Source organism: Drosophila takahashii, chromosome 2L (genome assembly GCF_030179915.1).
Source record: "Drosophila takahashii strain IR98-3 E-12201 chromosome 2L, DtakHiC1v2, whole genome shotgun sequence".
NCBI classification, from domain to species: domain Eukaryota; kingdom Metazoa; phylum Arthropoda; class Insecta; order Diptera; family Drosophilidae; genus Drosophila; species Drosophila takahashii.
Genome location: NC_091678.1, coordinates 7,957,184 through 7,970,016, shown reverse-complemented (window position 1 = coordinate 7,970,016; position 12,833 = coordinate 7,957,184). Strand labels below are relative to the sequence as shown.

The 12,833-nt window shown below is 43.7% G+C and overlaps 1 protein-coding gene across 4 annotated transcripts in view; it reads right to left on the bottom strand.

Moving 5' to 3' along the window:
- The window catches only part of LOC108063192 (uncharacterized), a 119,271-nt gene that overhangs the window by 12,106 nt on the left and 94,332 nt on the right, over positions 1 to 12,833 (bottom strand). For 2 of the 4 annotated variants that reach the window (XM_070211473.1, XM_044395064.2), the window contains exons 10-13: positions 7,336 to 8,034; positions 6,264 to 6,380; positions 1,668 to 2,044; positions 968 to 1,117 (exon numbers count right to left, since the gene is read on the bottom strand). In XM_070211473.1, the coding sequence (XP_070067574.1) occupies positions 968 to 1,117; positions 1,668 to 2,044; positions 6,264 to 6,380; positions 7,336 to 8,034 (1,343 nt within the window). Of the gene's footprint in view, positions 1 to 967; positions 1,118 to 1,667; positions 2,045 to 6,263; positions 6,381 to 6,663; positions 7,035 to 7,335; positions 8,035 to 12,833 lie in introns of those variants that run through there. The other 2 variants (XM_070211475.1, XM_070211474.1) reach the window with 2 other exon arrangements.

Genomic DNA, 12,833 nt, shown 5'->3' with positions numbered 1-12,833 from the left:
GCGCAAGTTTATTTTAGCCGAGCGCCACGCCCCCTCTAACGCCCACAATCGCCCACTAACGATTTTAAAATGGGTCCTGCGCCCACATCTTTAAAGATTTCCGAAAAGTATAAATGCAATTTTGTTGTGTATATTTATACCTATCGAAATGTAGAAGACTTTTTTCAAATCGGACCATTCATTAAAAAGTTATACGCAATCAAAAATTATATATCTATCTCCCTCGCACTCCCTTTAGCTGAGTTATGATTATTAGTCGGGACACCAACCCGACACAGCGTTCGCACTCCCTTTAGCTGAGTGACGGGTATTAGATAGTCGGGACAACAACCCGACTATAGCGTTCTCTCTTGTTTCTATTTGTATTTAAAAGTTTATTTCGCTTCATTCCTCGATGTTAATAAAAAGCATATTACAAACCCGATGAAATGTATGAAGTTTCTGCTAATCAGATCTAGCGTCTGTCTCATCTTTTATGGGCCATAATCAAGATTTGATGGCAACTGTGTTGGCATTTCATGTACCCACTTTTCCCCATTTTTTCTTCTCCCGGCAGCTGCACATTTGCATTTTGTTTACAGCTGGGGAATTACACTCGTTGCTGTGGTATTGTTGCTAGTGTTTTCCAGCTGGCTGTAATGCGCTTAAGCCAAGGAGCCATCTTGTCGCCTCCCAAGGAGGCGGGAGTGACAGCAGTTGGCATTACACACATTTGAGGACTAGGCAAACATGGCTTACGAATTATACATCGGTGGCCATAAGCCGGGACTTAGCCAAGACAACTTTCTTGGGCAGCCGGCTGCCTCGAATTTAAATCGGGGAATTAAACATGGGCAGCATTAACTCTTCTTCTCTTAACTAAAGGAGCGTTTAAATTTCGGAACTTTTGTTGAACTCTCGCCTTCACGGCCATCAGGAGCTAATTAAGCGAGGCAATCGGGAAATTTGTAGCGCTTTTCGAACTCACCTGCCACGCGTGTAGTAGGTTTTCGGGAGGAAACTTTTGAGATTCTTGTACGAGATGACCGAGGCGAATATCGTCGAGTTGGCCATGATGTGCAGCAGACGGCCGGAGAGTCCGATGTCCATGTAGAGCTGGTCCGAAAACAAATCCTCGCTGGCAGAGAAAAGAAAAGAAAATGAATGGGTATGGGGTAAATGCATGAGCCGCCGTAAATCAGGCAAATTGTAGTCGCCTGCACTTAAGGCACTTAATTAGCTAAATTAGACACTTGGAAACCGGGGAGCCTAAGAAGGTAGGAACCTAAGAGCCGGCAAGATGGAAATACCTGTCCGGAAGCGACAAGGTCCTTCGTTCTGGCTGCAATAGAAGTTCGCCGAGCTCTTTCACTTTTATGAGCCATTCTTCATGCCACGACGACCTCCGCACCTCTTCGTCTTCGCCTGTTTTATGCATTTTTTATTTATGTTTGCTCATAAAATAAATTTTCCATTAAGAGCCCTCTGGCGTGAGGGAGGAAATCGCTTTTCCTTCGTCGCATACATTAATCAAGGGGCCGTAAAATGAAGTTTACTGTTTACTCGCGTTGCAAATTTGCATTTCGCCCCATTCGTAATTAGAAATTATAGCCAACTCGGTGGCTCTCCGATCTGATTTCATTTTAGAGGCCATTTATCTGTTTGTTTTTGCGACTGTGCCGACTCACCCGTAAATGCGTAAATTAAACGGCAGCGTTTTCACCGATGTCATGTAAATGCGCAGCGAGTTCAGTCTGTCCAGCGAAAGGGTGTCCTCATCGACAGTCAGGATGCTCGAGGCTCCAGCTGCAGTTCCCGGTACAGGTCCTCCTCCGCCTCCACCTCCTCCGCTGCCGGCTCTTGTTGCCTGCAGGCTGCTGCCCGCAGGAGCCGCGGAAATCTCACCTGCCGCGACCCCTGACCCGCTGCCATCGTCGCCGCGGGTCGAACTGTCGCCCGCCGACGGCTGGCTGCTGCCGCTGGTCGAGGTGGCCAATTGGGAGGCCGCGATGGTCTCGCGGTTCAGCGCCGCCGACTGCGTTAGCTGTTGCAGCTTTTTAATTTGCTGAAAGGAGAAGCGAATGGGTAAATAATGGCCTCGGCCAGCACATCCACTCATCCATGTGTGGCGAAAAACGCAAGAGTCGGTGATGTTTGGGTGTCATATTTTTCAAAACAGCTCATGACATTCAAAAATATTTAATTAAATGCTTTGTAAAATAAAAATTAATTTTAAATAGAGATAATTTTAAGGTTGAAATAAAAAAATATAAAATTAAAAAAATATAATTAAAATACAAAATAAAAAAAAAACATTTTTTTTTAATTTTAGCTTTTATGGCCTGATTAAAGTAAAGAATTTGTAGAAAAAGAAAATGTGTTTGTTTTCAAATCTAAGAAGAAATAAATATATTTTATTTAAAGTTAAACTTGATAACCTGATAAAACTAAAACCCAAAAAACAAAATTCCTGAGGCGATTTAATGTGATTGCACTTTCCTCAATCACAAAATCAAAACAAACTCATTTATATATTAAGTTCTTACTCCTGAGCCAGGCACAAGTATTTTAATAAAAACAAGCTTTTCTTGCCACAAAAAATAAGTCTGTATTTGTTTATTTATTCCTCTATATTTGGCCGGCAAACGAAACCTATTTTTGCAAGTGTGGCTGAAATCCAAGCGCTTGTCTGCTTGTCGTTGCTTCAATATGAAGGATAGGTAATACAGATAAGACCCCGGCATATGCCATGTTTATATTTATATTTACCCGGCGTCCATCCACAAACCTCCGCCAACAACAATCGAATGGAGTCCGGCGATGAACTTTGGCCGAAATCAATGCCACAGAGAGGGGGGAAACCCTGGGGGAAACATGAAGCAGGACCAAGTCGGTCTGCCGCTGGCCATGTGGCATATTTTCAGGATGCCAAAGCGCAGAAAGCGCAGTCAACGAACCCGGCCATAAAAATCATAAAATTGCTCCGTTCTCGAGTGCAGTTACAAAGCCATAAACCGAGGCCAATATACCATAGGCAGGACTGTAACCCAACTATAACGTTCGATTCTCGCAATTTGTAATGCCAAAGCCATTATGTGTATTATGTGTGTGGAGGGAGAAACTCGAATTTCGCAATTTATAATGCAAAGCCCTCTGCTTTTGGGAGTCCACTCCACAGTAGAATTTTGTAACTCAGTATCGGCAGTATTTCCTGCACAAATCAAAAATAACATCGGACTCAACGCATTCGCATTTTTTACATAAGATACAAACATACTGTGAGCTCCTCTGCATAAATGTTCCGGGCAACTAATCGAAAGCGAAAACAATTCCAATTGGAAAAGTTTGTTGTAATGGAACTTTTCTGAACACAGAGCCGGGGAGAAAAAATCAAAAACTTCAGCATCATCAGAGCATTAAGCTCTGGGTGCCACGCCCCCGATTACGGCCACGCCCTCGACCCGATGCCCATTCAAATGTGTGGCATTCGTATGATTTCTTTAAAAGGCGCTGAAAAGAAACTCTCGAAAAGGGAAGGAGGCCTGCAAAAAGTTTTCCATGTGCAAATTTCACTTGACTTTCGACCTAGCCACGTTTAGCAGTTTACCGGCAAATCACTTGGCCGCCCCTTCCCCTCCACCCCTCCTGGCCAAAAGGGGCGTGGCCATGTGTGAGCTAAACTTTTTTACCGGAAAGTTGAGCCATGACTTAGGGTCACGTTTGCAGCGAATACTTTTTGGCTAAGTGATTCGTCGTGATTTGATTTGAATGGGAAGCGCTTTTGGCCCACTTTTCAGCATTCAGCATCCAGCGATCGAAACTTGTAGCCAAAAAAGTGGGTCAGTTGAGTTCGTTTCGTTTCGGTTTAGTTGCGAGTTAACTTTGCTGGTCAATACCACCAACTTATGCAAATCCACAACTCCTACTCATGCACAAGTGTTTTAATCAACTTTTCGGGCTCGTTCGCTTTGCAAACATCCAAAAATGAGCAGCTTTCCATCCGCAAAAACTTTTTCAATTGCCATTTCCACATTTTCACAATTCCGCAGACCGCAAATGGAGGCGCTGCTGTCCGATCATCCAGTTTGACATCCAGTTCGCTGGGCGTGAATGGAAATTGGTTTTAAGCAAATGAAATGCCAGCATAAAAATTTCCATTCGGGATTATTATTATCTATCTATCAACATATTGATGAGGCTTAGGCCATCGTTCGCGCATTAAAAAAAAAAAGAAAAGCTCCCACACACATGGCAGTTTATTTGGTTGAATTAAGTGGCTTTGTTGGCGTCATTTTATGCAACTACACAAAACAAAAACACGTAGCGGTCAAATGATATGCGCATGGTAAATAGATGGTATTGCACACGCATATCGTTCTTAACGTCTTTGTCTTTAAAAAGAAGTATAAACTGTCTCAATTCAAAATAAAGCAAAGTAACATGGCGGGAGAAGGGAAACATGTGAAATTCGAACTGGCCTATTCTTTACAATTCGAGCATATCGAATTAATACCACAAACCATCAAAACGATCATCATTTCATATCAAGTTTTTTTCGGGTGTACTCTGCTTTTCAACTTTAAAACTTTTCCCTTTGCTTTGGGCCATCGAATGAATGCCGTAAATGTTGACGGCCTTGGCTGATTACTTTCACGGATTTCCTCGGACCGCCGCGATCCACTAATTAAACTTGATTTCGCGCGAAAAATTAGATAAACTTGCCGGGGGGATTTGGGATTCGCGATTCGGTATTCGCGATTCGACTCACTCCATTAAACTTTGCGCCTCAGTCAATAAAAACGAGGCGAACTATTTGTACAACTTCAGCAAAGTTGGCCAGCGAATGCCAACGCTTTTTAATCGACCCAATTATGCTGCCAAGTTTTTCAGACTGCGTCAGCTAATAAAAATTTAACATAAATTGTTCGCTCTAGAGCTCTCGACTTTCGGGCTCACATGGCGCATTATATTGAAATGCCATAACTCAGCCGAAGTCTGGCGAAACTAAATTAATTTATACGCATTAAAAAGTTTTTCCTTACTCCTTGCTGCACGGTAACTATGAGGTAAGCAAACAGATCGTTGGAAAAGGCGGAAAACTTCCCCGATCGTAAAAGATGAATATTAAAGGCCGTGATGGGGAAGTCACTCAGACAGTTGGCTAATAGATTATGCCGGAGATGTGTCCAATGAGCTGCCGACTACCGAAAGGGAGCTATCCAATTATCCTCACTTCATGACAGGTCCTCGGTCCCCCGTTCGCCATATTCAAACAGTTGCAATCAACACTCTCATAAATTTGCATACCCAAATTTCAGCCTTATCCCGCCGCCAGTCGCCTCTTTCACTTTTATGCGGTGGAATAATACATGAGAAGCGCCTCAAACAAACCCTCTTCCTTCGCCCTTCAAAATCCTCAGTTGAGCCGGAAACAATGGCAGCCACAATCTCGGGCGGGGCGACCAAAAAACACCATTATGCAAAAAAGAAGGGAAAGAGAAGGCAACGCACTTTTCACAGCCGTTTCGAGGCTTCAGATTGGCCAAAAGTGTCTGCCTTTTTCGCAGGTGATAAGGAAGTGGTTATCCTTATTGTCCTGCGGAGGGTCGCGGGCAAATTGTTTGATTGCCCCTCATTAGCAGCACCTTTTCGAGACTCCAAACGGGGGGGACTCTATTAGCCCTGCTTCTCTTTAAGCCAAATGGAGCGTAGAGGGGATTCTTGATTTTGTAATCTGCCATCTGCCAAAGGTCTATCCAATTATCGCTGCAGTAAAATCGGCACGTGGAGCACGAACTGTCGGCTCAGGAAATCACATAATTCACCTCATTCAGAGGACACAGGAACACCACAGACAAACCCGGAAAAATGCACAAGCTCATGCATATCGAAAAAGGTATTCATTACCAGGCAGGCAGCCTCATCAATTCTCCGGCTGCTTTGGAAATCCGAACACGGATCGCATCGGTTTGGGGAGACAAATGTAGGTATGCAAATTGCTGCCGCCCAGTGACAGGCCAACTACAAGCTAAATAAAAGCTGCCGGCTAAAAAGCCCACCTTTGGCCTAGTTCGATTCGATTTTTGGCCAAAAGAGTGTGTGTGTTTTCGGGCGTAATAAATCCCCGAATGGGTGGAGGAGATCCTACGGGATGGCAAACCATAGCAGGGCAAATATTGAATATGGCTGCAGGTTATAAATTATGGCGCCACTCCATATGGGAGTACACTCGCCATAATTTATGCCCAATTGCAGGCAGGGCATCCTGCCATCCCGACACTTACCTGTTGACTGTTCAAGGATTGGGCATTCTGCATGACTTTATCCAGGATGCGCAGTATAATCTCCGCGGCCATCTCACGCTCCAGTTGTGTGCCTTTCAATTGCAGGTAGGTGTCGAGCTGTGAAGTGGCCAAGGAAACACAGAGTTGAGACAGCGTAAAATACAAGGAAAAGCTAAGAGGAAAAGGAGCAGGAGCAAACTCCTGCTGGCAATTCGTTAGCCGGGAAATTTGTGTGCGCATTAAAATGAAAAATTGTTGCCTGGCGACGACCCCAAAGGCTGGAACTTTTCTTATTCCTTTTCTTTGACTGCAGTTTTCGGGCAACCGAAAATTGTGTGAAAAATGGCAAGCCGCCCGGCTCTCCAGCATTTTGCATTCATTTGCGTGTAAAAATAGTTACCGGTCTACAAGGAGCCCGTCCTTTCAAGTGGGCCATCCAGACTCCAGGTGAAGCTTAAATGTGTTAAGGGTTTTGCAGCAGACGGACAAACGATTCAAAACGGAGTTCCGAATTTTGTCTGCCGAGTTTTGCGGCAACAAGATATTACGCCGCAAAGGGAATCGCAATTCCGATTTTGATTAGGCCAATTTAACCAAATCTGTCACATTTCCGGAATGTTATTGCCATTCCCTCGGCGGCTTTTACATTTATACCCTTGCTGGGGATAATTTCAGTTCCAACAGTGGTTTGCCAATCAGTTGAGAATGTGGATAGATATTTTGGAACTAATTGAATTATATATTTGGGGGGAGACTCTAAAAGTGACTATGTCTGACATTTAAAGGAATGTTTTATTACCAAGGAATTTGTCTAATAATGTCTGAAAAGCGATAGTTTTGGAACTTTGGAATCAGTATTACCATAATATTATGTTAAGGGTTGTTTATAATTTTTCCTACATATTTCTGAAGCAATTAAAGTTATTTGCTTTTAATTGGTTATTTACATAAGATTCATTTTAAGGTTCTGTATCTTTAGAATCTCTAAGATATTCACATTTCTGATTGAATATTTATGGTAAGGGTTGTTTAGCCTTCATAATAGTTATCTCACCTCCTCACCCCCACTCACCTCGTGCAGCATATCGATGAGGAAGCTGGCCTCGCCGGGCAGGAAGCTGTGTCGCCTCTGCAGGGTGAAGTCGAAGCAGGCCTTCAGGATGTTGGAGGAGTTCGTCTGCTGGAAGCCGGCGCTCAGGGCCAGGAAGCGGTTGTAGATGAGCAGCAGCTCGTCCCTCACGCAGCCAGAGAAGTCGGGCAGCAGCCAGGTGGAGTTGCCCGTGTCCCGCTGCTCGCAGATGCGGCGCAGGTGACCCTCGAATCCCCGCGGGCAGTCGGTGATGATGGGAGCACCGGGGGCACTGGTGGGCCAGTGGACGCCGTAGGTGGACTCCGTGGGACACACGTGCACGGCATTGCGTTCGATGACATTGATGTAGACGCTCCGGGACACGGGCCGCACACTGTTGGACACCAGGCAGGCGTACTCCGCCGACTTCTGGATGTTGTTGATCTTCAGGATGCTGCCGTCGGGATAGAGGTCCTCCCACATCGCCGTCGCTGCGTCCGATTGGAAGAGCACCCCGTTGCGGGTCCAGCTGTAGCCGAGCTGAGCGTACCTCTTGATGTCATCATTGCCGGGCGAAAGACACCGCACCCGCAGGGAGTCCCCCCGCTGCAGAGTCACACTCGCCGGATCCACGCGCAGACGGGGCGGGGACTTGATGTGGATGTGCAGGGAGCGGCACTGCTCGACGCCCCAGTCGGTGACCTGCAGGAGGAGGAGGCGGAGGAGGAGGTGGTGGTCAGTCGAGCTCATTACACAAAGTCCAGTCAAAGGGACAGGCCACAAGGAACGCCTGTCAGCGGCAGACCATAATGCCATGGGTTTGATTACTCATATCAACAGAGGTGGACAGACGTGGTCAGGAAAAAGAACCACTTATAGTTGGGGAGTTTTAAATAGTTCACAAAAAAATTAAAGGAAAAAATGTAAAAGTTTCTTTTGCATTAAGCTTCTATAAAGTAATATAAAAACAATGCAGAAACTATAACAATTAAATTAAAGATAAATATCATTTAAAAAAAACAAAATTATAAAATTTCAATTTCAAACATATTTTGTCTTTCTTGTTAATGTTATAATTATGTACTATTATTTAAAAAAAGCTCGAATATTTAGAGACAAACCTAAGACTAACTTAGAAGTTACCAATCTAAAATTGGTAAATTATTGCATTTTATTATATTAAACCTAATAGCTAATTAACCAACTACTTGACTTAGCGTTAGCCCCTGGATAAATGTAGACTTTTATTATTTCATATTGGTAAATGATAAATGTCGTAACAAATAATATACAACTGGTAGTTTTCTAAATATTACACATTAATAAACTTGGCATTTCTAAAAATTTTGCAAAAAATTATATAAGTATGTTTTGAACTATTATTGCGACCCCAGCTGTCAGTGCATCGATGGCCCAGGCATCCCCGATAACTGGGGGCCGACAACAGCCTGGTGTGAGAGCAGGACACACACACAGCCTCGTCCTGGCGATGTCCTTTTCATGCATGTCGGCACGGACAAGGGAAACAATTGTGGCCAGCCTCGGCTTGGATTGAGCTCCGAAGGCTGTCACCCAAGGATTTGTTTAATAGACTTATTTGCTAGTCGGCCAGACCTCATTGTGTGCTGATTGGATATGACGAGCCTGATTTTGCTTGGGTCTGCTGTTTGCCTTTCGGCGAATGTGATATGCAGTCATAAATCAAACGGCAAATATCGTTGAGGCTCGTGTATTAGTTTATGAAATGTAATTTAAAGGCTTAACTGCCCGAAAGGAATGATGGCCGAATGTAGCTGTTTGTCGCAACAAAATGGGAATGAGGCATTGAGCTGGGGATTAGTATTTGACTAGGCACTCGAACGGTAAGTCAGACGATGTCCGATGTCCAGACAAGCCTTTGCTTTCCTCGTAAGGACTCTTGAAGCTCCACACGAGCCAGAGTATTTACGACCACTTGCTCGGCCAAGAGGCGATGGCTACTTAAAGCCTCTGCCGCTGTGCAGCCGTGTGGGTTCGAGCCAACCTTTTGCATTTATTTATTTATTTCCACGCGGCTAGCAAGCAAACGAATTGTAAACTTGCTTTGTTCAAGCTGCCGCCGCTGTTGCACATTCCTCCTTTGGGAAACCATCGAGTTTTGCACTCGTAAAAAATGTTACAGGAATATATATGCATGGGAAAAGTGTTCAAAATTATACAAAACCAGATTTCATTTGTGAAAAAGGTTTTTGTAAAGCCTTATATTATAGGGGAGAGTGGGGGAATTTCGTCAGCATTTTTTCAAAGCTATTTATTGTCCATCTTGAGACACGTTATCATATTTCTATTTTTATTGTTGAATGCGGTTAGCACTAAGCTTTAAAATGTGACATTCCCCTATTTTTTTAATTAACTTGGTGATTTATAAAAAATTAAAAAGTAAAACCAATATACTGGGGCAATCTCACCACATAGGGGGGTAAAATCACCACACAACTGGGGAAATTTCGTCACCTGAAAAATGTAGGGAACTTTACGCCTGTAAGTATGTTACACTGATCGAGCGTACCATTTTTGTTGACGTCCTATATTTGTTGCTGCTGCTGGTAGTCTGTTCGTTAGCCAGCTCGTCAAATATAAAAATATGTATTTAAAATAGGTGCGAATTTACCCTTAGCGTAGGGTGGCGAAATTTCCCCAGACCGTACTTTTTTAGAAATAATTATTTTTCTTCCGAAATTAGGCGCGAAGTTAAAAATCACTGACGCAGAAATGCACATTATAGCACTGTGTATTATATAAAAAATCGTGTATCTTATTCCTTTTGAATTGTGGCATACAGAAAAAATTTCGTCGAGAACTAAATGTAGCTTTTGAACTGTTAAAACACATTTAATATTATAGCTTAATTATCTTGGCCTTCTGTGCAAAACAAATGCATTGGTTGTGTCTGGCCGTCTTGAAGGACTAAAACAAAAAAATTATATAATTTTACGACTTATGGATTCCGAGATATTGCAGGTGACGAAATTGCCCCTGTGACGAAATTCCCCCACTCTCCCCTACTTATATTTTACAAAAAACAAAACGATCTGAAATAGGGTCATTTGTACCTTATTTCATATCAATAAAAAGCCGATTAATGTCAAATTTATGATTCAAACATATCAATTAGATATTTTATCATTTCATAAAAGTTATAAAATAACTGCTTTAAAGTACCAAATGTAGTATTTTTTGAAGAAATATTTAAAAATAATATGAACACAATCTAATGATCATATGATCTTTATAAATATCGATCTGATCCTTAGTGAATTTTTTTTCTGTGTACTATGAGTTTCCTAACGTTAGATAGTTTCTTCAAGTGCAGTGCTTGTGGGGTCGTAGAGAAAAAACCTAGACGTTGCCACGCCGTCAACAATGATGATGATGATGATGCTGGGGATGATGGGCACGAGTCTGCCAGATGCTCAGGAAACTTCCGTTTCAAATTTAAAAGAAAAAAACAGAGGGGAAAATAAAAAATGATACAACTAACGAGTAGGCGGTATCATTGTCGCCGCCGTGAAGGTATCGTCGCACTTGTCTGGCTGGGTTTTCCCAGATCCCAGATCCTGCATCCTGCATCCGCGTCTGATATCTGGCCCCCCGGGCACTTGGCCTCCGCCGATCCGGAAGTATTTAATAGACAGCGAAACACCCGATGGTGTAAGCCAAAGGTTAGTTGCTTTTTTATGGCAATGGCGGCTTTAAATTTCGTCTTTCTTCTTTTTCTGCACTCTCCTAAATCCAAAATCGGGAAATGTCCGTTGGCTTTGCAGTGGCATTTACGACTCTGCAGCGTCAACAAATCCTTGCCGGCCACAAAATCCGAATGCCAATTAACTCATTAAGCTGCGACGTTCTCCGACTGCAAAACTTTGCTGCCGGAAGAGAAGAGCGCTTTTATGGCCAAATGGTATTTTATTGGACCCGGATAAGTCGCGTCTCATTAACAGGCCAAGTCGTTAAACAACACATTGTGCCCCCGGAAATGGCTAAGCATTTTGGCCAGGATCCTTGGCTCTTTGCTCTCTCTTCCCGATCAATGAACAACACTCCAAAGGAATTAATAGTTCATAAAATAGGTTATTCGGGAGCCAGCATTTATTAGGCTAATGGATATTGACAGCATTGAGGTTTTGAGAATTTAACCACGAATATTTGGGGTTTTCAAAGGTAGTTAGAGAACTTTATTAAAGTACAAATAAGTGGCACACTGTAGTAATAATAATTCCAAGACCCCTTCCGCAATTCATACTGCTTTGAGGTGGTCCTATGGCAACCACTACTCCCTTAACCCACAGAACACTTAAGCTCCCATCGTGCTCGGCGAAAACTGGAATGGCTTAAGAAGTGGGGCTAATGCAGCCGGCTTAAAGACAGCACCGCTCTGGGCCATTGTGCACGTAATGGACCCAAGACGCGCTCGCTCCCCAAGGCCAATGAATTAATTGCAACAAGGCGTATACTTAATATCAATACATAAATAATAAATAAGCGAGAAAGGCACACGCCCCCATTAGAAATGTATGGGTGGTTGTTTGGGTTTTTGTGTGTGTGTGCTGCGAAGAAGTTATGGACGTGGACATGCAGTCCCCAACGCAAAAGGCAAAAGCAGAGCCATTGGCAGGCGTTTTATTGACTTGGACCTCGAGGCCGTGTTATTGAAAAGGATTCATGCTTCTCGAGTTTTCAGCAAACAGCTGCGAGACGTGGGCACAATCGACCTTCAGGGACTGAGAGTTCCGAGTCCAGCCCTCCTGATTATCGTTCCGTTGTTGCAGCTGCTAAGCGTTCGTTTCGTCCTGCCACCCGACATCCTGCCTTTGATCTGGCGGGCGTCATTACGGGGGACGCAGGGACAATAATAAGTGAGCGGCACGAGGCGCGCCAAAGGCACAAAGCGGCAAAGGCAGCTCCCCCATAAAGAACTTAACAAAAGTCCCCTCGGAGAGCTGGAAGCTGGGCTTCGGACCAGGCACTAAATACAATGGACTCGGGCCCCAAGAAATGCCAGCTGGGTGGTGCAACAGATGCTGACGCTTTTTGTGGTCCAAACGGGGGAGTTGCAGCCCCCTAGTTACGGAATTAAAGTGTTCCGGCGCCTTCTTTAATCTGGCTAAAATGACGCTGAAGTCGAAATCAGAAGCATTATGCTAATGCCAAAGTTCAATTGAGTTGCAAACAATTCCAAATTTGATTTATACGCAACAAACGTAAACATTTTATTACAATCTCCCGTGAGCAGGCAATCAAATTACCATTTGATTTATAACTAACTTGCCAGCCAAGTGCCTTGGTCATGTGTCCACGTACTTGGAGCTCCCCAACTTTTCTTGGGAAACTTTTCACGTGCAAGGGAAGGACTTCCATGACCCTCCTTTACGGCAGCCCAATATTTTTTACAAGCCATTTGCGTAATATGTTATTACCTAAGCCATAAAGAAAGGACCAACCTACCGGATTGCCGGGATTTT